We start from the raw sequence: 26,901 nt of genomic DNA on the forward strand, positions 1-26,901 counted from the left end.
TTGCAAAAGAAGCAAAGAGAATGGGCCTTTAAGGTTGTTTATATGAGATTTGAGATCCAAAAAAAAAATTGACACTTATAATTATTGTAGAATGGAGATGGAATGTTGACTGGTTACAAAATAAAAGAATTGTAATGTATTATCTGATAAAAGAATTGTAATGGATTATCTGATTGGTTCTCATACTTGAATTTGATTAGCTAATTTAAAATTATTGTAGAATCGAGATGGAATGCTGTCAAAAGACGAGTTCAGAGAGGGATCTAAGAGTGACCCTTGGATCGTGCAAGCCCTTACAATTGACACAGGACCACATATCCACAGCTGACAGCATTGCAATCTCATTCAGACATGTAAACTTAATGCTGATTGGTTGAATTGTAAAGTAGAATGAATTTGATTGGTTACACAATTTCGAATTTAGATTAAGATCATTGTATTGGATTATCTGATTGGCTCTCATCATTTTTAGCTGATTTTGAATAAAGAAGGTTGGATTTGATTAGCTAATTTTAAATAGAAATAGTCTATAAAAGTTTCTTAAATAAGTATAATGAAATTGTAACTGTATTATGTTAAGATATTTGCCTATATTACCCAGATTTTTATCAATACATGTGTATTATGAGTGTAATTGTTTTATTTTGATTGGATACATTGCTGGAACAGATTGTATGTTGTTGTACTTCTACTAGCCAAGAGGTCTTGTAGCAATTCAACTTTAAACAATTGTTTACAGATATACAATCAGGCTTAAACACTCTTGTCATTTAAAGCCACATGCCTCCAGATTCATGCTAATTTTCATGGAAATTTTGAAAATGTATCTAAAATTAAAATTTTGAATTGAGCAAAGAATGCCATTTAAAATAAATTTACACATTGCAAACAGTTCTTACCGTTCACGCATGTTACCAAAAAGAGGTCAAAATTAACCTGAACTTTGTTAGTCACACAGTAGAAATATGATGATAAATACTGCAAACATCATTCACTCATTGCAGATATCATGTATGTTGAATCTCTTTATTTTAACATTGTTCTCAAGTTTGAATTTCTTGAAAAATTTTGGCTCATCTGGAGGCATGCAGCTTTAAGTTTCCCTTCATCATTTACCATCTGTTAGAAGACTAAAAAGATTTGAACAATTTCCTAATGAAAAGGCCAAACACCAGGGTGCAGTTTTATCAACTTATTTTAGGACTGATACTTACGATACCTTAGAAACCCTAACTTTTGTGAATTATTACAAGGGACAATAAAACATGGTTTCATATTCCCTCAGTAAACAGCTTTAGAGGGACCGATTTTCCGTTCGTTTAAATGCGTTTAACAAACAGTAAACATACATTAAAAAGTAAATTTTCCCTTTGCATTATTAATATGTTGCTATGAAAAGCACATACATTGTATCTATAATTTACATCAATGCAAAGTGTAAAATACAGAAAAATTGATTATAATGCATGCAATTCTTCAAATGTTGTTGATATCGTTTTTCATCAGAAATTTTTAGGTATACAAGACTGTGAGGTTGTGATGCATTATGGAGTGCAATATTGAATCTCATTGGATGAGTAAAGAGCTATATTGGACAAGGGGGGAGGCAAGTCAAATATAGGTTTTGCTGCTGTGTATGAATCCAATAAAATAAGTATTATAGTCAAAAATGTATAATGACCTCTTTATTTCACACCACCATTTTTGATGTTTTGACAAGTTTTTGTTATTTCTAGTACAATAATGATTAAATATGACTTTTTGGACTCTAGAAAATGAAAACAAGGCAGATTGAGTACAATAGTGATTTGATATGGATTTTTTGGACTTAAAAATTGAAAATGAGGCGAAATTGGATCCAGTTATGATTTATATTTGGAGATCACATTGTGCAATCACTGGAATTTCATTGAATAGTCATTTTATCAGGTGTAAAATATCAATTGATTTCATTAACTCATTTTAAATTGTGTTCATATGATTTTAAGTATCATGGTTCTTATTGCCAAAATTAGTGGGTTTTTTTTCTATGTTTGAGACATTTCCATTTGCTTGAAGGATGCATTTTTGATCAGTTTTTAATAATTCTGTTCTGCCAAATTAAATGTTACTTGGTGCTTTTCTTATAGAACAAAACTCAGTTTAACATAGGTAAATTATTTATTGAACTATTCACCTTCACTGTATGCATGTAAATCTATTGATAAATTTGTATTCATCTAATATGTTTTGCTGCTGGAACTACATTTGTATGATTATAGAGTTAAAGGACATTTCTAAGAAATGAAAGTGATCACTATGTTGTAATTTCGTGCTGTCACGCTGTAGGGCGCCAGACAAAATCATGGAAATACAATCACTTTGTCATATATTTGTGTTTTTGCCTTTTGCTCTGTGGGACAGGAGGTGAAAACACAAAAATAAAACAAAGTGACCCATTTGTCATTATACTTTTGCTACTCTTGTTGCCACGCAAAACACTAAATTACGACAAAGTGATCACTTTATCGTACTTTCACTCAGCGGGGCACCAGGGGAAAAAATGAAAATACAACAGAGCTACTTTGTCAGTTTTTTTGTATGACAGTTTAGCTGAGGTCCCCTTGTTGGTGTTTTTTTTATTTCATATCCAATAAAAGTAGGTTTTTCACATATATAATTATATATACAGTTTAGTAAGTAACATTGAATACTGATAGGTATTGCATTGAGTATAGTAATATAAATATTAATGATGCATTATACACGCCTACATTTGTGAAATTTATTATACATTAAAGTACATGTATAAATTGTGTATAACCACAATGTTTTTGTTGTTTTAAGGTTATCCAAAGTGAACTTATCTGTATTTAAGTTAGTTGTTCATACTTGTTATTGCAAATTTTTAACCATGAGTGTTGTGCCTTTAAGATTTCCACTTCATTCAATTGTCTTGTAAATATTTACCCCAAGAATTTATGAATGTAACCTCTGTCATAATTCTTGCCTAAGACTGTAATGAATATTGTCCTAAAAAAGTCAAAGATTTATATATTCTGGAAAATCATTTTTATTTGTGGGGAATTAATTTTCATAGTTTTTCCTAAGGTCAGCCGCACATTTAAGATCCAATGAAAATTCTTTAAGACTGCTGTAAGAGTATTTTGCATTACTTTATTTGAATTTCACTTTTTTGCACAAATAGACAATCCCCAAATTTAAGAACTGTTGAATATGTCCTTTATGATAAACTCTCGAAATTTCATTCCAACAAAATTAGGTGAACAAATTTTATAGATTATTTCTGGATTCAGGATTTAATAGACTAACTAAATCTTTTAGATACAGGATATTTATAACCCTGACATTGCTAAATGGACTCATCTATCTTTTAAACTGGACAATAACATTCATCAAATTTATTGTTGATAAATTGCCGTAGAATTTCCATATAATTTCTTCAGTGTCAACGTTTACATAATGAGTTAAAATGAACTGAATCATCTAATAAGAACATTAAGGTCAGAATTGCTTTTGTAGTTTTCTATGTACTATTAATCACCTCTAAAGTTTTTTTCTGTGAAAATTCTTGTTCTTTTCATTGAACTTTAACATACAGGCTTTTCACTCAGGCGACCTCCTTCTAAACAGTTCATAGGCACAGTTCTATATTTGATAAAATTATCTAACTTGGACCTTGGGTCAAATAATTGAATATGTTTATAAAATCAATTGATTACATTGTTTATATAAGAACATACATAGGTGATTTAACAATGTCAAATCATCCTGTTGTTTTAAACACTGTATGTATTTTTACACCTTGCTTTTCTAACACATGAACATTTTTAAGTGGCTTTATATCATGATTTTATTTGGTTTGTTCATACTTCATATAAATTGTATTTCATTTATTTGGACCTTGTTTAGTGTAATTTGAGTAAGATCCAATTTTATTAAACTTTCAGAAGAAATAAATTCAGTCTTCATTGAATATGTTTGAAATTAGAAAAAGGTCTTGCCACACTCTTGTAAACCATTTGTAAAGATATGAGATTAAAACTTTGTGTGTTCATTATTAAAAGGTTGTGAAATCTATAAAAGAAGCTTTTTTATACATTTTTGTAGATATATATATATTGTTTGATTTACTTTTGTTAGTTTCATTGTTATTATTAGCTGGATACTATATAAGCACAAGTATAAGACGCGTTCTTGATTTTGAGTCTTATAGAACTAAGTAGAAAGTTTGTCTTATAGCTGAGTATTTAGATTAAACATGTACTTTTGGGGAATTTTAAAAATGCTTTGTATGGTCAAACCTGTCCTGAAAGGTCAGCTAGAGAATATAAAAATAATGGCCTCTCAGGAAGTGGTTTTTAAAGTCAGTTCTGCATTTGTAAAAAAATTATCTTTAAAGAACAATCTCAAATGTCTATGGGAAGAAAGAAAAAAAATAGTGAATACAATTTGAATGGATCTTTTTTTTTTATATACATGTATGTACAACCAGTTCAAGCAAGGTACAGTCAAGCCTGTTTGCAAAGACCATTCTGAAGATGTAGGGAGTTGTCTTTCCTGACAACTGATTTATTTAAAGTGACATGCCTCCAGATGAAAAAAAAAATTTATGATTTGCAAAGGTAAAGAAATATATAAAAATTCATAATTCAGCTGAAAAGTTTAAATGAATTATGCAAAATATGAAAGAGTTTACTTTAAGTATTTTATCATCAATTTTTTTACCCAAATTTTTGCCCTGTAAACTGATAGAGGAAGAAATTTGCATGTTTTTTCTTTGTGACGGTAATTTTGGGGCGTTTCCTTGTTTTAACATTTGACATTTTTGGGGATAGTGATAAAAGTTTTCAATTTAATTTTAAAAAAAATCTGGAGGCATGCTGATTTTACAGGTTCTACTGTAGTGAAGGAGGAAATAATTGAAACATTGGCCTATTGTGAAAAAGTTTTTTTTATATGTGGCCTTATTCTATTTTAAATCAGAGGTGGTCTTTCAAACAGGGTTTCACTGTATTTGTTTGAACAGTATTATGCTACTGATATTGTGTATTGTGCTCTTTTACCAATAAACATTCCTAACAAAACAATTTTGTTCATCATGATATTCCTCTAACAGAAGAATACAATGTTTCTCCTGTGCCCGAATACTAGACCTATGCAGAACATTATTGAAATGATCGAGTCCTTTTCCTTATTTATTGTGATGATTTGCTTATATGAACCAAAAAGTATGTTGGGTTAGCCAGTTCAGCCCTAAATGAGCCTCCATTGCATAGTTCTAGCCAGTGTCAGGCCCTACTGGCCTAATATAAATGAGCCTCCTTTGCATGCATTGTTTCAGCCTCTCTAGTGACCTAAATGTGTTTTCTTTTGGATAACATGTGATGTTTAAGTAATCCAAGGGTCACTGGTTCGAACATCGGACAACGCATAATTTCTCAAGACAATTGATGTTGAACATCGAGTTTAGTGGTCATTTGTCTCACACCATGGATTCATACGTCATGTGACATCAGTAGTCCTTCACTTGCAGAAAATTAGTTATTACTGTTAGTTATTCAGCTAAGTTGGACACCAATATAGGATGCCAAAAAATGTGTTGAAATCAGTATAAAACCAGACAGAAAGACAAACATGAACCTACAACAGACAAGTGCCAAGCTATTCTCTGGCAACAATCTTAACCATTCTGGCCAATGTCCATTTCAGGTTTGGTAATAATTGGCGAATTAAATAATGTGACATTCAATTTAACAAGCCGACCCTTAACGCTACCCTGGGGCAATTTGCGGAATACCTGAGATACATGCAGAGTTTTTTATTACCCTGCCTTCCAACAGCAAGATCAATGCAGTGGTTTTAACAGCACAGGAAATGATCCACATGCAGTGTGTGGGCATTTAACACTGAATTTGCCATCTTTATCATATGTTTGAAAGAATGTCCCAGCTGGAGTTACTAATGAACTAAAATAAAAAAGAAAATCATCATTTCAACATGTATTTAATTACAGAACAAGCAGTATAAAATGGTTCTATAACATGTACAAAAAATAATTCTTTCTTCATTTTATGAAAACAATAAACACTAAGCTATATATGACAAACATTCCCTGTATTATTGAACTAGTGACATCAGTAACACATTTCAGCCACTATCTGTATACAGGATATTGAATGGGTGTAGATTTAATACTAAATTTATTGAACCAGTTGATTAAAATAATATAATATGAGCCTCTGTATTAAATCTACACGAATATAATATTTTATTTATCAAATATCCAAAATAAGAATGGTTAACTGGTTTACAGTAAAAAAAAAAAAAAAAGGTGATTTTTTTATTGACATGCCAAGCCTAATGCTAAAATTAACTTCGTTTGTATGAAACACAAATGACGTCACATCAAATTGTTATAACACTAATGTAATATTGTTACTTTTTTCAATTAATTGCTTTTATTACGTCCCTATGACCAATGGTTATCTGATAAAGTCAGCAACTTCAACCATTCGGCAACAATGACATTAAAGTATACTTATTTCTATGAATAAAGAAATATATCTTACAAATTCACATTATAAAACTTTCTATATTTTTTAGCACAAAAATCCTTTCAAGACAATCAATTATTACTGTCAACAGAAACATCAAAATTATACACTATTCTTTTCACCTTTGGTGAGTGAACAAATGATACAATAACAAAATATTTTTGACTTTAAATCAAAATAAGTTTTAAATCTTTTAAATAATTGTTAGCTGGAAGGCATACATAAATTTACCAATCAAAGGACACTAATCCTTTAATGTCACCATTTCCAGTATACTGCTTTTTTGTCTGGGGATAATTGTTCCATATCATTAATAATAAATTGCATTAAAATCTGCAAAGTAGATTATTTCAGGTTTTGATTTTTACCGGGACATAAATCATCTCCGGGGCACACACCTGATTTCCGGGACAGTCCCCGACGTCCAGGACATTATGGCATGTATGCATTAACATTACTTTACTTTTCACAATCAAATTATTTCCAGTAGTTTGGTAACATGACCTTTAACATTAAAGGCCCATTAAGCAAAAAGAGTTTTCATTTCCCAAGTTTGATGTGCCTTGGTAATGAATTTTCTGAAAATTAAGAAAATGCACAAAGTTACAGAGAGAGTTAATTTTTGGATCATGCTGTGAAACTTGTTTTTCACAATAAAAACAGCATAGTTTTTAACATGAACACCTACTTCTGTACATGTTTTTGGTGAATTTGCATAATTTCTAGATAATACACCAGTCAAAATTATGGAATTTCACTTAAAATGTTTATATCGATCAGAAGTTATCAAATTTAAGCCTACAATATAAACAAGGTGACCTTTTTGAAGGAGGCAATTTTGATTAAAAAATAATCAAAGGGCCGTAATTTGAATAAAATTTGGTTAACAGTCACTATAATACTAGGGGCCCTCAGTGGAATGTATGTGTATTAAATTATTAATAATTTAATATATAATGATTACTATAAATTTCCCCTATGGGGACATGATTATAAATGTACATGTATATGGCAAAATAGTAAAGGTAAAAATAAAAATATACGTAGAATACAAAAAATATCTGCAACAATTTTAAACACATTACAAATGTGTAAACAAAATGAGCCGCGCCACAACAAAACCAACATAATGGGTTTGCGACCAGCATGGATCCAGACCAGACTGCGCTTCAGCAGTCTGATCGGGATCCATGCTGTTCGCTTACCAACCCTATTACAAGTAGAAAAACTGATAGCGAACAGCGTGGATCCTGATCAGACTGCGCGGATGCTGGTCGCAAACGCATTATGTTGGTTTTGTCGTGACGTGGCTCAAATGTAAAACCGGATTTCTACATGAATACATTCGTTAAAGCTCCTCGTGCTTTTTTGCTGGAGGGAAATCCCAAAATTTTGTTGGTTTGTTATTTACGTCTCTTTCTCGTTTAACGAAAGCTGTGAACGTAGATATACAGTTTCCTATAAAATAATCGGAGGCACCTAAGACTGCTAAATCGACATGGGGATGGGGCGGCTCGTGCTTCACAAATTTTACCTGAAATTTACAAGATATTTTTGAACAATATGCTCTTTTCTCTTGTTTATTTAATATATGAACATGCAAATGCATCAAACCAAATTATTCATTGCTCAAAGATAAAAGGTGGCTACTACCACATTCTCTCCAGATTGTTTGACTCAAGTTCATGACCACTGTTTCATTTTTGTTTGTCTTTTAAGAATTTAACAAATGCCTTTTTATGCAGTCCTTGACCTTGGACAAAATAATCGAACATCCCGAGTAGGTAGTATTATGCACTATAGTTCTGCACAAAATATCTTAGGAATCTGTAAATAAATGAAAGTACTATGGGCATGACAGAATTATGGAAAGGCAAACTCAAGCCGTTATAAGGGCACAGCATAAACTTTTCTGGTTCAAACTGTCCAGTTAGCTCAAAAGGTAGAGCGTTGGATTGTGAATCAGGCAACCTGGGTTCGTTTCCCAAAACATTGATAAAAAAACCAACTCAAAAAGCATATTCGCATAACATTGACAAACTTACCTTTTCAAATTTTTTGGATAATTTACTTTTAAGATCTTTGCTATCAGTTGCTATAAATACTGTTGTACACCCTGTTAAATATATAAAAAAGAAAGACATATATCATATAAAGCATAGAAAGTAATTAATTGTCATCTGGCAAAACTTTATACTGTTTGCTAAATGATTTTGATATTTCAATGTTGAAATGTCATAAAGGGACTCCCCTGAAATTTGACACAAGACTGAATTTTTTTTTTTCGTAAATTTTTGTACTTGATGCCTTGACTAATAACTGCTATGCAAAATGTTACTCATTCAATGTGTTTTTCCAGAAGTATTATTTTAATTCTGTAAAATGACCTACAATGTAATACGTTTGAACTCTTCTGCCACAAAATGGGATAAGAATCCAACTAAAATGTATTTTTCTATTTTATTAGGAGGATATTTCTGTATAACATGTATTATAACTATAATATATCATATACAGTATTTGTCCATTTGAATGTTGTTTTGTTTGCATGATTCGAGCATTATACCTTATGAATTGAGTAATTTTGTCACCTCAAAAGAGTTGTTCCTTTAAAATATCCATAGCAGTTTCTAATTTAAAGTTTGGCAGGAATCGAACAAACAGAGCATGTGAATGAAATATCTTTAATAATAAACTATGTTTGTTTTTATAATTGTTTGCTTTTAAACAAAAGAGTTAATAAATGCCCATTGCATGAAATTTTTCCTTACCATTTTTCGTCATCACTGTTATGAAATATTTCTGTTATGTGACAACAGCATAGAGTTAGGCATGGACATCTGCTTCTGTATATGTTTTGGGTGAATTTCCATAATTTCTACACATTAATTATACCCACGCACAACAAAGTTGTAAGGGGGGTATACTGGAATCAGCTTGTCCGGCCATCCGGCTGTCCGTCGGTTTTTTCTTGTCCGCCCAATAACTTAAGATTCCCTTGACCCTTAGTCTTCATATTTGGCATGGAGGTTAGTCATGATTAGAAGATGACCCCTATTGATTTTTAGGTCACTAGGTCAAAGGTCAAGGTCACAGGGGCCTTGACTTCAAAAAGCTTGTCCGCCCAATAACTTAAGATTCCTTTGACCCATAGTCTTCATATTTGGCATTGAGGTTAGTCATGATTAGTAGATGACCCCTATTGACTTTGAGGTCACCAGGTCAAGGTCACAGGGGCCTTGACTTCAAAAAGCTTGTCCGCCCAATAACTTAAGATTCCTTTGACCCACAGTTTTCATATTTGGCATGGAGGCTAGTCATGATAAGTAGATGACCCCTAATGACTTTGAAGTCACCAGGTTAAAGGTCAAGGTCACAAGGGCCTTGACTTCAAAAAGCTTGTCCGCCCAATAACTTAAGATTCCTTTGACCCACAGTCTTCATATTTGGCATGGAGGTTAGTCATGATGAGTAGATGACCTCTATTGACTTTGAGGTCACCAGGTCAAAGGTCAAGGTCACAGGGGCCTTGACTTCAAAAAGCTTGCCTGCCCAATAACTTAAGATTCCTTTGACACACAGTCTTCATATTTGGCATGGATGTTGATCATGATTAGTAGATGACCCCTTTTGATTTTGAGGTCACTGGATCAAAGGTCAAGGTCATAGGGACTTTGACTTCAAAAAGTTTGTCCACCCATTAACTTAAGATTCCTTTGACCCACAGTCTTCATATTTGGCATGGATGTTGATCATGACTATAAGGTGACCCCTATTGATTCTGAGGTCACTGGGTCAAAGGTCAAGGTCACAGGGACCTTGACAAAAAAAAGTTTTTCTTCTCAATTGCTTAAGAATGTCCTGTCCGCAATGTATTGATTTTGACATTTTGACATTTGAAGCATGTAGAATACATAACTTAGCAATGCACTGGCTTAGTAACCTCAGATTTGGCAGGGAGGTTGTCCTTGAGCTCTAAATGGCCACTGTTGATTCTGACAAAGTGGTATGCGGGGGTATTCACGCCATGATAGTGGCAGTTCTAGTTTAATAAGTCAAAATCATCAATTTTTTTTTAATTGTGTATAAATTATTTATCCATAGAAAAATATTGACTATACATGTACATCGATATTGTTTCTATTGATGACAGCTCTGGCATCATATCAAATATTATCCAAAAAAAAACAACAATATATGAGATTTTCCCAAAAGCATCATATTACCCCACTCTTACCAGTATCTTTTATAACTTTTCCTAGATCTCTGACAATAGTATCCTCGGATTGGTAACACATCTCTTGTGAAGCTTTCCCATGCTCGTTCCTATATCCTAGACACTGTACAGCAGCAAACATGTTCGGACTTTTGTCAATATGTCTACAAGCATTCTCCTATAAAAATTACAAATTGTTTTTTTTTCCAATTGTTCCTCTTTCAAATTTTCAATAAATTCAAGTCAAATATGTTCACTAACAAGAGCTGTCAGTAGGATAGCCTGCTCGACAATTCTTAGTGCATGATAGTTAAACAAGAGGCTGGATAATGCATAATTTTTCTTAGTTAAAAAAGGGCAATAATTCTGTTAAAATCCATGTTTGAGTTATGGGCCTAGGACAGTGATGTCTTATTATACTCTTTAACAAGTGTGTGTAGTTTTAAGTTTCAAATCATTCCCTTCAGTAGTTTTGGAAACACCGACTTACATGCAAAACTTAACCAAAAGTGTGGCAGTGATGCTGGAGTGAGTACAAAACTAATTTCTCCCTATTTATCCAAAAGTCCAGCTAAAAACAGACAAATGTCCTTGATGTATAATGTTTATACATAGAGGATATTCAAGTTTTTTCTATAAATACATGATTTATTTTCATCGAGTGGTATGGAAATAAATATTTCATGAGTGGCGGTAGCCACGAGTGAAATATGGTAATTTTCATGCCACAAGATGAAAATAAATCATGTATTTATAGGAAAAACTTGAATTTTCTGTTTATTATATACATTTCCTCTTTTTTGCGATAAAATTTGAAACACTTTCCCCTTAAATTTTGTGTACTGGCAGAATTTAAAAGAAAGTAGTCCGGCGAGACACCAGTAAAAATACGGAAAATATGTTTCACTGCAGTGAAAAATAAATTTTTACAGTGAAAATACGGAAAATGAAAATATGCATTTTATTTCATCAATGTTTCTCAATATTTCATTTATAAGTATATAATAAATTGTCTATATTCCTGTCTATAGGAATATACAGCAAATAAATTAGAAAAAAAAATCCTGCTATGTATGGAATTTCAAACCCCGGTACTGAAGCCGGCAAATAAAAATAAACACAACATTCTCTACTAATCAGCCCAGCAACTCATTTCCTGATGCAGTATTCAAAGAAACGAAACCCTGAATGTGTACTCATCCGTAACACTTACAAAATCTGACCCAAGTCGTAGATGGATACCAATAAACTTCTTATCTCCAATATAATCTTTAATAAATTTATCTCTTTGTCCGGCAATGTTTTCTGACCATTTAATATACTTCTGTAGACCAACATTTTGCTGCTGAACTGGGAAAGTTGCTGGGGCACCAGTAAATGCTAGAACAGGCCAATCCTTTCCAGGATACCTGCGGAAAAAAAACAACAACAAATTAATATATGAAATACATGGTCTTTGTTAAGCTTCTTCTCTGAGTATTGAATTGACCCTTTACCATACATCAAAGCAGTATCATAATTCTTGCAGAATCAGAATTAAGGACTGCAAACAATCATTCATCAAATATTTGGTTACTTATGTCAGGGTCTTTCAAAAAGACAGTACTCCAGCAAACATGTTCAAACTTAAGGCAATATATCTACATGCATTTTTCTATAAAACAAGAGCTGTCGGTAGGACAGCAACGCTCGACTATTCTTAGTGCTTGATAGTAAAAAAGCCTTGATAATGTAAAAGTTTCTAAGTAAAGAAAAGGGTAAAATTTTTCTTTAAATCCATATTACAGGTATAAGTCTTCGAGAGAGTCCTATTATGCTCTCAAAGAAGACTATAAAATTTCAACTTGTCAATGGACTTTGAAAATATTTCAGGTATTACAAAAACTTTAACGTAAATTCTAAGTTGAAAAAGGGGCATAATTCTGTCAAAATGTTTGATACAGTTACCTCCTCCTGTCTACAAGTTGGGGTCATGATGATGAATAAGTGTGCAAAGTTTTAAAGCCCATTTGTCAATGGACTTTGAAAATTTTTGAGGTATTACAAAAACTTTAACGTAAATTCTAAGTCGAAAAAGGAGCATTATTTTGTCAAAATGTTTGATACAGTTACCTCCTCCTGTCTACAAGTTGGGGTCATGATGGTGAACAAGTGTGCAAAGTTTCAAAGCCATATGTCAATGGACTATGAAAATATTTGAACTATTACAAAAACTTTAACGTAAATTCTAAGTCGAACAAGAGCTGTCGGTAGGACAGCATGCTCGACTATTCTTAGTGCTTGATAGTAAAAAAATGCCTGATACAGTTACCTCCTCCTGTTTACAGGTTGGGGTCATGATGGTGAACAAGTGTGCAAAGTTTCAAAGCCATATGTCAATGGACTTTGAAAATATTTGAACTATTACAAAAACTTTAACGTAAATTCTAAGTCGAAAAAGGGGCATAATTCTGTCAAAATGCTTGATAGAGTTACCTCCTCCTGTTTACAGGTTGGGGTCATGATGTTGAACAAGTGTGCAAAGTTTCAAAGCCATATGTCAATGGACTTTGAAAATATTTGAACTATTACAAAAACTTTAACGTAAATTCTAAGTCGAAAAAGGGGCATAATTCTGTCAAAATACTTGATAGAGTTACCTCCTGCTGTCTACAGGTTGGGGTCATGATGTTGAACAAGTGTGCAAAGTTTCAAAGCCATATGTCTATGGACTTTGAAAATATTTGAACTATTACAAAAACTTTAACGGAAATTCTAAGTCGAAAAAGGGGCATAATTCTGTCAAAATGCTTGATAGAGTTACCTCCTCCTGTCTACAGGTTGGGGTCATGATGGTGAACAAGTGTGCAAAGTTTCAAAGCCATATGTCAATGGACTTTGAAAATATTTGAACTATTACAAAAACTTTAACGTAATTTCTAAGTCGAAAAAGGGGCATAATTCTGTCAAAATGCTTGATAAAGTTACCTCCTCCTGTCTACAGGTTGGGGTCATGATGGTGAACAAGTGTGCAAAGTTTCAAAGCCATATGTCAATGGACTTTGAAAATATTTGAACTATTACAAAAACTTTAACATAAGTGGTTACGCCGACGCCGACGCTCGGGTGACTGCAATAGCTCTACTTATTCTTATCGAATAGTCGAGCTAAAAAGGAGCATTATTTTGTCAAAATGCTTGATACAGTTACCTCCCCCTGTCTACAGGTTGGGGTTATAATGGTGAACAAGTGTGCAAAGTTTCAAAGCCATATGTCAATGGACTTTGAAAATATTTGAGGTATTACAAAAACTTTAACGAAAATTTTAAGTCAAAAAAGGGGCAAAATTCTGTCAAAATGCTTGATACAGTTGCCTCCCCCTGTCTACAGGTTGGGGTCATGATGGTGAACAAGTGTGCAAAGTTTCAAAGCCATATGTCAATGGACTTTGAAAATATTTGAGGTATTACAAAAACTTTAACATAAAGTGGTTACGCCGACGCTGATGCAGACGCCGACGCTCGGGTGACTACAATAGCTCTACTTATTCTTATCGAATAGTCGAGCTAAAAATGGCAATAAATTGCCTTAAAGTGAGTGGCACATGCACAAAGTCATTGCTTAATGGATAAATCCCTACTTAAAATAGCAAAATAATATTTTGTTCTGGAACATTTCATTCTGTTTTTATTACATTTTTCATGTGTATTAAATAACAGAGACATTCAGTTACAACTTTTTCAGGAATCAGCCATATAATAATGGAAGCAATATATTTTTACTGGTAATAAATTTACAAAAATATTTCATAAGATATAGATTTATACCCTTTAATTCATTATGTAATGTTGAATAACTTTACTTGTACACCAGGCAACATTTTTACACATTTGAACAATTTTAAGTTTTCCTAAAAAAATAAAACATTTTTTTCACAAACTGTAAACTAACCTGTCTTTCCATCTGTTTATTTCACTAGGTGAAGTATCATGGAATAAAGGTTGGTAAAATTCTGATTTGTCAAATTCCACATCAAATGTATCCCAAAATGGACCAAAAGGATTCCCTTCTTTAGCATTGCAATCATTTTCTTTAGCACCATAAGTCCTTGCTTGATAACACAGAACTGAAAAATAAAAACCACACAAACTTGTATATAAGTCTTATTTTCTTTTCAGTTCTATAGATAGTAATGTCATACACCCCGTCTAATAAACGAGTCAAACCATAGAAATGATATGAATATCATAGCAAAAAGGTGTGAAATACCAATGAATTCTTTTCAAACCGTACCTTGTAAATTTCCTCATCGAAACAAATAAATTCTTACCATAACTTCACTTAAATCCATGTGTAAATGGATATTTTTAGAGGACTGTACGATTCTGTGTTGCTATAAAATGGGCAACAATGATGAACTGAGTTAAAAACCTCCTAATGAACATCATTCAATATAATACTGACAATGGAACATACATGTAGGTAAATATGTCAAGTCAGTGAATGTGCTAACTGCATTAAAGTAAATTTAAGAAATTAAGACTATAAAATGCTTTTGCATTACTTTGAATTCATTAAGCAAATCAAGTAAACCTATAAAAAGTTCAAGTCCTAGTGGTCTAAAACACAATTTACTGGTATCAGCCACAGCTTCAGGTCATTAGGATATGATGGCTGTCAAATACCTTCCTGGTTTATTGGCTGAGTGGTTAAAGTTACTGACAGCAAATCACTAATTCCTCACCACTGTGGGTTTGAATCTTGCCAGAGACTTTTTCCTGTGATGAAGCTATCCACTCAGCTTATTGAAGGACCAGGGTTTAAGCTAACCCCGGTAGCCCAGCCCCACTCATGTCTGAAATAATGGACCAGTAAAGCTAGAAGGTCACCATCTGACCTGCACAGCGTCAGAAGGTCACTATCTGACCTGCACAGCGTCAGAAGGTCACTATCTGACCTACACAGCGTCAGAAGGTCACTATCTGACCTACACAGCGTCAGAAGGTCACTATCTGACCTACACAGCGTCATAAGGTCACTATCTGACCTACACAGTGTCAGAAGGTCACTATCTGACCTACACAGTGTCAGAAGGTCACTATCTGACCTACACAGTGACAGAAGGTCACTATCTGACCTACACAGTGTCAGAAGGTCACTATCTGACCTACACAGTGACAGAAGGTCACTATCTGACCTACACAGTGTCAGAAGGTTCACTATCTGACCTACACAGTGTCAGAAGGTTACCATCTGACCTACACAGCGTCAGAAGGTTACTATCTGACCTAAACAGCGTCAGAAGGTTACCATCTGACCTACACGGTGTCAGAAGGTCACTATCTGACCTACGCAGCGTCAGAAGGTTACTATCTGACCTACACAGCGTCAGAAGGTTACTATCTGACCTACGCAGCGTCAGAAGGTTACCATCTGACCTACACAGCGTCAGAAGGTTACTATCTGACCTGCACAGTGTCAGAAGGTCACTATCTGACCTGCACAGTGTCAGAAGGTCACTAACTGACCTACACAGTGTCAGAAGTCAAACAAAACAAAATGCAAACCTGCTCTCTTCCCAACAGGCCATACTTCATCAGCTAAATGTTTAAAGAAATATTCCATGGTAATCACTCTATGGAATTCCTTTAATGGTTCCACTTGGAAATATGTGTCAAAAGGGACTTGTACCTAAAATGATTGAATTATAAATAATTGAGCCGTGTCACGACAAAACCAAAATAGTGCATTTGCGACCAACATCAAAACAGTTTGATCAGGATCTATGCTGTTCCCTTTCAGTTTCTCTACATGTAATAAGGTGAAAAATAATGCAAAATGGGTCATAACATGGAAATTATTACTTTTATCTTGAATCTTTTCACTTTTCTTAAAATCTCAGTACTTCTTTTGTCTCAAGTTTGATTGTCTAGAAATATTTTAGTTCATCTGGAGGCATGCAGCTTTAAAGTTTTCTCACATTACTCAGAATTCTAAATGGATCAACTTAGTGGCATAGTATTTATATAAGAGGAATCTTACAGATCTTGGTGCTGGGAAACGGAACTCAACCCAGGGTGGAAGAACCAATGTCCTATCTAATGCCTTAGCAAACCTGATTGCTCCCAGAAAATGGTCAGCCTGGTTACCAAACCTCCCTGAAAATAGAGCAACTTCTATGATATGTAATTTCTTTCAAGCCTGTTGCCAAAATATTTTATTTATTATCTATTTATAGTAACATGTGACAAAAATTTCATCGTTTTGAGTATCATTTAGATATTTCTTAACAAGAATATTATATTCAGTTTAGAAATGAAACCAGGCAATAAATCTGTATTTTCATGAACCAAACTGGCAGTGCTTTTCTTCTGTAAATTATGGTTTTATAGAATAACTTTTATAATTTTTTTCAAATATTTTCATTTAATGTTTTACTTTCATGAATTAAAGTTAATGCAAAATGTTTCAAGAACAAAATTTTCAAAAAATTCTTTCCTGCAGGGCCCTTATTTCCTTGACTGGGGCTCGAATGTAGGGGACTTTTGTTTTGTCTTCAAGCAAAACGTTGGTCAACTCATAAGTGTTACATATTCTCTTTTGCAAAAGGTAAATTCATAAAATAATAGATAGATTTAAAAGTGATTAAAAGTATGGCTTTAGACACTCACTCACTATATTACAGGGGATTGTGGCTGGGACCTTTAGATTAAGAGATTTTTTTCTGTAACGGAATTTTTATAAAAATAGGAGGAAAAATATATTTCAACTCAGGAGGGGATTTTTTCAGCCCAAAAAATATGAAACTAGGTCAGATGAGGCTAAAACTATCATTTTATTATTTAATTTTACTCATGAAATATGGTGCTATATCAGTTAAATTTCATATTTTTTAAAAATAAATATGAAATATAAATATGAAAGTGGGCAGAGTCAAAACTCATATTTATTTTAAGGGACTTCTTTCGCCATTTTGTTTGAAAAATCTGATAAATACAAAACGACTTTTGTTCAATTTTGTTTTGAAAACTATCTAGAATGAAAGAAAATGGTCTAACTAAGAAAATAAATCAGAACACCAATATCTTTAATTCAGTCATTAATGCTGTAGAGACGTTTAAAGAGTTGTTTACGTGACGTCAAAATGTAGCGCTAAATATCGCATGCAAAAGAAGACAATAATTATATTACTGTGCGCTGTACAATTGCAGTTGCGTAGCAAGCAGGGGTGTTCGTATTCATTTTTCTTTGATAATGAAATTAAATAAAAAGGTTATTTTTTTGTTTTTCGTGAAATATGGTATATATTTTTACTCAACATGATAAAATGCCACATATTTTTACTCGCCGCCCCAGCTCGTGAAAATATGTGGCATTTTATCATGTAGAGTGAAAATATATACCATATTTCACTCAAATGAAAAAATATTCTCTCAATATTTAGGATGCTGGAAATTGAACAAACATAACTTGAATTTATTCCTTACCCATACATGGACAGTACATCACATAGCCATTTTGATCCACTGTTATCTCAGCTTGAATAGATATAGCTGATCCCAGGAGTAAAAACAGTATCTGTATCATATCCGCCATCACTCAGGCTCTGTAAAACACAATACATATAATCAGTATGTATAAATAAATCCTAGAAGTTAGAACACAACATAATCTACAGAGGTGTATACCCTAGATGACTCAATGTTGCATCTTGAAATTCAAAATTATGGCTGTTACACTTGATTAAGTATGTATTTTAGTCATTCCTGCAAGTGAAAACAAACAAGGCAGAAGCGTTCAAGATATGATGAAGATAAGTTAAATTAAGTTGAAAAGATTGTATGATGCGAGACTTGGCACACACTGACCTCATTCAAATGTGCAATCTGCAAAAAATTATGCACGACTTGCGCGGCCTATATGTAACACTGTGACTTGGCTTCTGATTCTAATTTTCACATATAAAATGAACATTTGAAATTTTTCATAGAAGCCGTTAAGCTGGAGCAGTTTATCTGTTTGTCTCACAGTGTATGGACACTAATTCTAACACAATTTTGCTCATTTTGTATCTTGGCAATCAGTCAACTTAACCTGCTTCCAGGATAACTAACCACTATTTACCAATGTCTCTACAATTAATACTTCTGGCTACCAAAACTTTATAAGCCAATTTTTAACATTATTGTTTTTCAGCTGATGCGGCACTACAGTTTTGGATCAGACCCATTATGAAACCTAACCAGAATAATATATGTTAATTTTTCATTTGCAAATATCCTTGTACCAATTAATTCTTGTGCATTTTGGATAAAACAAATATTTTAATCTTGTTCAACTTCTATACCATTTAAAGTATCAAAATATTAATATTTAACTGTGAAACATCAATTTACCCGACTTCAGTCATCCATGACATTAAGGAGCTACCAGAGATCTTGTATAACATACTATATTTATTAGATAAAACGTCAATTTTTTCTGAAGAAGACTAAACGTCGAAAGCTTAAGAAAAGCGTTTGTTTTTATTGAACTGATTTTATATTAATACTATATTTAGAACATCTTTGTTGACATAATTTCAATAGTTATAATTCAAGATAATATTTTTTAAATTTTATCTATTTTCTTTAATTTTTCAGTAGATCTACATAAATGAAATTATATTGAATTCAAAAGTCAGGAAATCATCTTTTTCAATATCTTTAAAAAAATCATTTATAAAAAATTTTGAAGCACATAGGTTTTGTTTTCTTAACAGTCCGTGCAAATTAACCTGTAAAGGTCAATCTAGTTATCACATGGTCAAACATTTTGGCAATATGGCAGCCAAGTGATAAATTATTTACCTGTCGGAAACTATAAGGTAGCGGGTAGTTAATGTTCATAGTAAAGTTTTTTATCTTATCAACGGATTATACATAGTTTTATCGGGGTATGCTATACTTTACTTCATGGCATGTTTGATGAATGATTACTAGCGTGTCAGATTCCTGGCACAATTATTGATGGACTTTCCCTAAGGGTCTGTCTTCAGTGTTCACATTATGTCATAGCCAGCTCGAAGTACAAAGCGAGCTTTAAAGTAACTCGAGTACCTCCTTAGTCCTAGATACTGATGGTTTTAAAAAACAATGTTAAACTTAGTTCTGGCTTCCATAACTTTATATGTCGCTTTTATTTTGACGTTGTGCGACAGTTCTAGCAGTACCATAAAACCTGTTCACTGAAGTATCTTTAGCTATGTTAAACTATACTATTTATACCACATACATGTCTTTCTGAATAAGCTGCGACAGATAAATGATTAATATGAAAAAGGCAAAGCCTCATTTACTCGATTTACTTTTACTGTGAAATAGTACAAAATAATCTTTCATTTTTATTTTACATTTTCCGTTTTAAAATTGTCATTAGGTATTTTATACACTGCTTCCACTTATTTTGGTTCCCTGTCCAATTATGGTTCCCAAATAAGTATGCAGGACACCAGTCTACGCTTCCATTTTCAATCAGATTACCTCAGTTTTCTTATATCTTGTAATTTGAAAAGTAAAGATTTGTCAATTCAGTACTTCTGAAACCAACACTATCTAGCAGGTTCTCGCCTTACCCTAAAGCTAGCTTTGTGAACAGGCCCTTCAGGCGATCTCTTCGAGCTCGATTATATGAAAAAGGCAAAGCCTCAAAGCGAGCTCGATTTACTTTAACCGTTAAATAGTATAAAATAATTGTTTATTTTCATTTTACATTTTCCGTTTAACAATTGTCCGGTATTTTATACACTGCTTCCACTTATTCTGGTTCCCTGTCCAATTATATATGGTTCCCATATAAGTGCGCAGGACACCAGTCTATGGTTCTGTTTTCAATCAAAATACCTCAGTTTTTATCGTTATCTTGTAATTCGAAAAGTTGCAATGTGTCTGTTCAGTATTTTGGAACCATCAATATCTAACAGGTGCTCGCGTTACCGTAAAGCTCCCTTTATTTTATGTATTTTTTCAGGAGTAAAACTCATATATAATACACTAAAATATACTCCTGGTTTAGACCCCGGGGTCTAATCCAGGATATAGCCGATCAATTGTCAATTGTCGACCTAAAGGTTTATTTTTTATTTGAGGATTCAAATTTTTAAAAATAAAAATCAACTTCTGTTAGGTCCTTACTGGTTGGGGACCACCAAAACCGGACAACCACCAAACCCGGACGGCCCTGAAAATGCTTAAATTAGTATTTTCTTTGTTCAGTGCTTGTCAGTCACTATTTTATCAACAATAAGTTCATTTTTCTTTTAAAATTATGTAAATAAATTAATTTCAACCTCCGTAAATGGTAATATTTTAATGTCTATTTCAAGATGTCGATGTTGAAATTCGGGGGTCAAGAAAGCAATGCCTGGCCTCATATACCAGCTATAATCATTTGCAGAGTGAATAATAGAATATCCAAAACTTCAGCATTTGTTGCTGACATATTGTATATCATGTTACAAATCAAAAATCAAAACACCCAAGCTTTTATCTGAATTAAATCACATCATGTACATATCTGTCCGGACACATGGTACTGTAGTGTAGACAATTTAGGTAATTTTGATACCCTCCTTGTCGAGCCTCAGATATAAGTGTCAATACAATCAGAAATAAACAAATAAGTTTGTTAGTTAGGAGAAGAACCTAGCTGAACTGTGTCAATTGTTTTGGTCTCTAGGTTGAAAATTATGAAATCTGTACGGAAAAATGTTCCAAAAGTGTCCGGTTGATGGTCTCCGACCAGTACCTAAGCCAACAAGAAGCCAGAAAGTTTAAATACAGTACTGGTTGGGGACCACCAAAACCGGACAACCACCAAACCCGGACAGCCCCGAAAATGCTTAATTTAGATTTTTTTTTGTTCAGCGGTGGTCAGTCACTTTTATATCAACAATAAATGCATGTTTCTTCTAAAATTAAGTAAATAAATTTATTTCAACTTCCGTAAATGGTAATATTTAAATGTCTATTTCAAGAATGTTGAAATTGAAATTTTGGGGCCAAGAAAGAATGCCTGACCTCATATACCAGCTATAATCATTTGCAGAGTAAACAATATAATATCCAAAACTTCAGCATTTGTTGCTGAAATATTGTATATCATATTAAAAATAAAAAATAAATACACCCAAGCTTTTATCTGAATTAAATCATGTCATGTACATATCTGTCCGGACACATGGTACTGTAGTGTTGACAATTTAGGTAATTTTGATACCCTCCTTGACGAGCCTCAGATATATTGTCTCAATATAATAAGAAGAAGTGAAACTGGTTTGTTAGTTAGGAGAGGAACCTAGCTGTACTATGTCAAATTTTTAGGTCTCTAGGTTTGAAATTATGAAATCTTTATGGAAAAATGTTCAAAAAGTGTCCGGTTGATGGTCCCCGACGCTTTTTTTAGTGTATAAAATCGTTTTTCATTGATTGTCACTCACCTTAAGGAATTTATTTCCCTAGGACAGTAACAGTATAATTCAGTTATAGAAGTTAAACGTGAAATTAAGATTTCAGTATGTAAGTACAGTCAAACTGATACAAAATTTAGATTTTATCGTTTTCTTGGCCACCTGTGTGTAAAATTCTTCTTTGGAAAGAGCTTTAAATAACGACAACTCTAATTTTACTTTTAGTTTTAACGGAAAGTGGCGAAATGTTCCGATTTGACAAGGAAACTATGGTGGCTACTTTAGGACATAATTTCAATTGTATCAATCGCAATTTACGAAAGTCACGTTGCACCAATTTCGTGATAATGTTGAATTCTGCATAAGCCGGTGCTAGGGGGCGTATACGGTATTGCACTTTCGAGTACCGTCCATGAACAGGCTCAATCAAACCGAGCCTGCAATATTTTTCAATTTTGTCGTGTTGGACTTTCTTTAGGGATTCTGTATTTCTCTATTTTATCGTTACATCCGTGTTATTCGTGCCGTGTGGCGGCTTTAAAAAGTCTCCACGTAGGCCTACATTCAATGATGTTATATTTCCGATCCTTGAAGATCGTTCAGCAAGACACTATTGTTGTGTATACATGTCATGTGGTCATGTGGTACTTTTAGTTCCTTCCTTTTTGGCCATTTTCAACTTGGGTGGTTCCAGTATTCCTACTTAAATACTGTATAATCACCTTAAATAGGTTATGTTGCCTGCTTTTTAAATATGTCTTATTTGTGATATGCATGCTTCATAACCTCAGATCCCCTTTCAAAATTCCATTTTATTTAGTTCCGCCCATTGTTTTCTCGTTTAGGGCACATGCATGAACAGGCTCAATCAAACCGAGCCTGCAACATTTTCATTTTTGTCGTGTTGGACTTTCTTTAGGGATTCTGTATTTCTCCATTTGATAAATGCATGCATTCAAAGAGTAACAAATATATAAAATACTTAATAAATAGAATTGTACTGACTGTTTATTTTATTGATAATTTATTTAACATTATGACAATACTGTAGATCTACATGTTTACAAATGAAATAAAGTATGCAACATAAATTTTGCTTATATCGAAGAAAATCATTGTTAACATTTTGTTCCACATATTGCAACGCTGATTCAATCTATTTTATAACTTTTAATATTATCATCAGATATTTAGATCTAAGTATGGTCACCATCATCATCATCATTATCATCATCATCATCATCATCATCATCATCATCATCACCACCACCACCACCACCATCAGAGTTCATATGATCAGAGACATATGAGCTGCTTTTATCCGTTATCTTCTACAAGAACGATCACTCACGTAAAACTATTATTGATTTATAATTTGGTAGCCTCCCTTTATTCACACTTTATATTTAAAACACTGTATCGTCTGCTAAGTTTTGTTATTTATAGACTATGGTTAAACTGAGAGTGCCTTTGACCATCCGACTGCATTGTTTAAAGGTATGTCTACAGTATGCCATTTCCGAATATGTGAAGATGACACCAATCAGTCAAACATGTAACGTTTCCGAACTTTTTTGACCTTGATTCGTTGATGACATCTGGCATTGATCACAATGTATGTGTTATTTTGAAGCTTAGAAGACAAATTCGTCAACAAAGCCTTGAGATAGATCTATATTTTTTATTTCTTTATAGGAAGGGTCAGTGGGGAAGGGGTGGGGGAGGGGTAGGATGATATGCACGACCTGAAATTCTTGTATTTAAAATACATAATTTTGGGTTTTGGCCTCTTTTGTTATCTTCTTTTTTCAGTTTAAAAAAAATGTACATGTAATTAGCGTTTACTTGCATAGCCTTGCATATAAAGTTACGCCGTCGACGCCCGATCAAAAACTTTCGAAACTAGTATAACTTGCATAAAATCCCTTGCAATCAACGTCCTTATTTGAGCCGCGTCACGACAAAACCAACGTAATGCAATTGCGATCAGCATGGATCCAGACCAGCCAGCGCATCCGCTGTTCGCTTACCAACTCTATTACAAGTAGAGAAACTTATAGCGAACAGCATATGGATCCTGATCAGACTGCGCGGATGCGCAGGCTGATCTGGATCCATGCTGGTCGCAAACCCATTATGTTGGTTTTGACAATCAACGTCCTTATTTCATTCTACCTCGGGATTTCTCCCGACGTCACGATTTATTGAAATCTTTATTGCCTATGAATGCCAGAAGTTGCACATATTCTATAGGTAAACAGCATAAATTATATATAATGTATTTTCTTATGATTACGTAAGTCTGTAATTATACTTAATGTATTCGTAATCAAATAAATATAAGGCGGTTACATAATGCATGTTTTAAGAGATATGACTCACGAACTGTGGCCTATTTGATTAAGAAATGACACCGACACGTCTAAACACTGTACAAGGTTTTCCCAGTTATCGCCGGTTTACACCGTAAATAATTGGAAACTTTTAGTTTAAATATGCAACCTACATTAATATGCAACTGAGACAATTGTCTTTGTATGATTCATTCGGAAAAGACACTGTGGTCGAAATGTTAAAAGAAAGTATCAACGTTCAAGCATTTAAAATAGTTTGTCAGCAAATTTAAATCATGTTGTCGTGAGCGAGCGAGCGAACGAATGAGCGAAACAGCTTAAATAACAGTTTAAATAAATAAATAAATAAACAAATAAATAAATAAATTTGATATTAAGATCTCGCCTGTCTATTTGAGTGCGAGTCCTTTGAGCAAGTTTATGTGTTTTGCAACATGTGTGCATTACTTATCAAGCTGTCTGCAATGATTGGTACTGTCTGGTGCTGGTTGGTACTGTCTGATACTGTCTGGTGCTGGTTTGTACTGTCTGATACTGGTTGGTACTGTCTGATACTGCCTGGTGCTGGTTGGTACTGTCTGATACTGGTTGGTACTGGTTGATACTGCCTGGTGCTGGTTGGTACTGTCTGATACTGCCTGGTGCTGGTGGATACTGTCTGGTGCTGGTTGGAACTGTCTGATACTGCCTGGTGCTGGTTGGTACTGTCTTACTGTCTGGTACTGTCTAGTGCTGGTGGATACTGCCTGGTGCTGGTTGCATATTTGTCTGTTGTTTACGCCCGTTCTATGCGGTGAAGTTTCATAAAGATCAATGTTGGAACAGAACAGGACAAAAGATTTACAGTTTATGTACAATTTAAATCTGAATTTTACTTTTGAATTTCAAGGTTGAAATCGGTACACGTTGTCACAGTCAGTTTAATAAACAATCACGTGAATTTGAGACATCATTGTGTACCTATTTCACATATAAATTTATTACAGCTTTTATCAACAAATAAACGTGTGTGGTTTCGGCATAACGTTCACATGACCGTCGATTGTACTGAAATCATTTTCGATTTTATATAAGGCGTTCAAGTTCATATTAAGTCAAAATTATTTCAATGGTGTGCCAAAGCTAGATTCTGCGATAATTTTTGCTCAGGGTGTTTTGGGCCACATTATACAATTATATATTACATAAAACACGTAAATTCTATACAAGAAAGTTACAATGACAAGTACCTTTAAAGACTTATTCATTGAAAATGATCTGTCACTTTGGAAGAAATACTACTTTTGGTTTCTTATGAAAACAAAAAGCAGACGATATTGATTTTTACAATTTATAGGTCAAAGAAACTAATTTTTGTTTCATAATAGATACCCAACCCAGATTATTGGTGCCAATGTTACAAAACACTGTGAAATTGATTGTGAAATTGTCACTTTTCAACTATTGACCCTGATTGCATGATTAAGTAAACAAATATAGTGACAAACGGTTTTACGCAGCTGACCTTAAATTTGGCCAGTTGCCACTTTACAAGTACGTGTACTAAATAATGCCCGAAAATAAACATGTTGTCAATACCTATTACCTTTATCTTACGAAATGTTCCGGGTTTAAATAAAATCATTACGACAGGTGGTTAAAAAAAGGTATGGTCATAAATTGCAAAAGATTTTATCAGAAAACTTTATAGGTCATTTTGCAAGGATGAATGACGAGTATTTTATACATGTATTTACATTGTACTAAATGTTTATTCTCTAGCAATCTGGCGTGATTCTAAACCGAACTAATTCACCAAATAGTTTAATTAAATAAAATTTTGAACCCTTTGCCGATCAAGATGATTCAAAATGTTTAACGCTGTACAGTTTATGAATAATATGTTATTTATTTGGATTAAGTAAGTAATCCAGTATCGAAAGCTAGAATAATTTGTAAATGTATTTACAATAGAATGATGTAACCCCAGTCTATCACCCATTCTTATCGTGATAGGTATAAAAGACGGAATCCGTGTTGATTCTATAATGTTTTTTTCTCTCCCGTTTGTAAACGCATGTCATAGCTGAAACTTTACCGTTGTCACGAAGTACTTGTCTGACTTTATTGTGTCATATTTCTGGGATTGTACATGTAGAATAGCTGCATAGCGGAGCTTGCATAATTTACATAATTGAGCCATGTCATGACAAAACCAACATAATGGGTTTGCGACCAGCATGGATCCAGACCAGCCTACGCAACCGCGCAGTCTGATCAGGATCCACGTTGTTCGCTTTTAAAACCCTTTTAAAAAGTAGAGAAACGAAGCGATCAGTAGGGGTCCCTGATCAGATCGGGGGATGAGCG

General features: G+C 33.5%; 2 protein-coding genes across 3 annotated transcripts in view; one reads left to right on the forward strand and one right to left on the reverse strand.

The window, feature by feature from the left end:
* LOC132749270 (neuronal calcium sensor 1-like) overlaps positions 1 to 614 on the forward strand; it is a 50,282-nt gene extending 49,668 nt beyond the window's left edge. Inside the window, exon 7 of one of the 2 annotated variants that reach the window (XM_060738991.1) lies at positions 221 to 613. In XM_060738991.1, the coding sequence (XP_060594974.1) occupies positions 221 to 328 (108 nt within the window). In that variant the 3' untranslated portion in view covers positions 329 to 613. Of the gene's footprint in view, positions 1 to 220 lie in introns of both variants that reach the window. The other variant, XM_060738992.1, reaches the window with a different exon arrangement.
* A 7,222-nt stretch (positions 615 to 7,836) lies between these two features.
* On the reverse strand, positions 7,837 to 22,384 carry LOC132749276 (GDP-fucose protein O-fucosyltransferase 1-like). The gene is made up of 9 exons (XM_060739000.1): positions 22,229 to 22,384; positions 18,240 to 18,358; positions 16,795 to 16,910; positions 16,320 to 16,443; positions 14,704 to 14,878; positions 11,987 to 12,182; positions 10,795 to 10,951; positions 8,603 to 8,673; positions 7,837 to 8,091 (listed from the first exon to the last, which is right to left on the reverse strand). Exons 2-9 carry the CDS (start codon positions 18,346 to 18,348, stop codon positions 7,906 to 7,908), a joined length of 1,134 nt encoding a protein of 377 aa, XP_060594983.1. The 5' UTR covers positions 18,349 to 18,358; positions 22,229 to 22,384; the 3' UTR covers positions 7,837 to 7,905.
* Positions 22,385 to 26,901: the final 4,517 nt, after the last annotated feature.

Source organism: Ruditapes philippinarum, unplaced genomic scaffold (genome assembly GCF_026571515.1).
Source record: "Ruditapes philippinarum isolate M1 unplaced genomic scaffold, ASM2657151v2 ctg4163_1_1_1_1, whole genome shotgun sequence".
Taxonomy (NCBI): domain Eukaryota; kingdom Metazoa; phylum Mollusca; class Bivalvia; order Venerida; family Veneridae; genus Ruditapes; species Ruditapes philippinarum.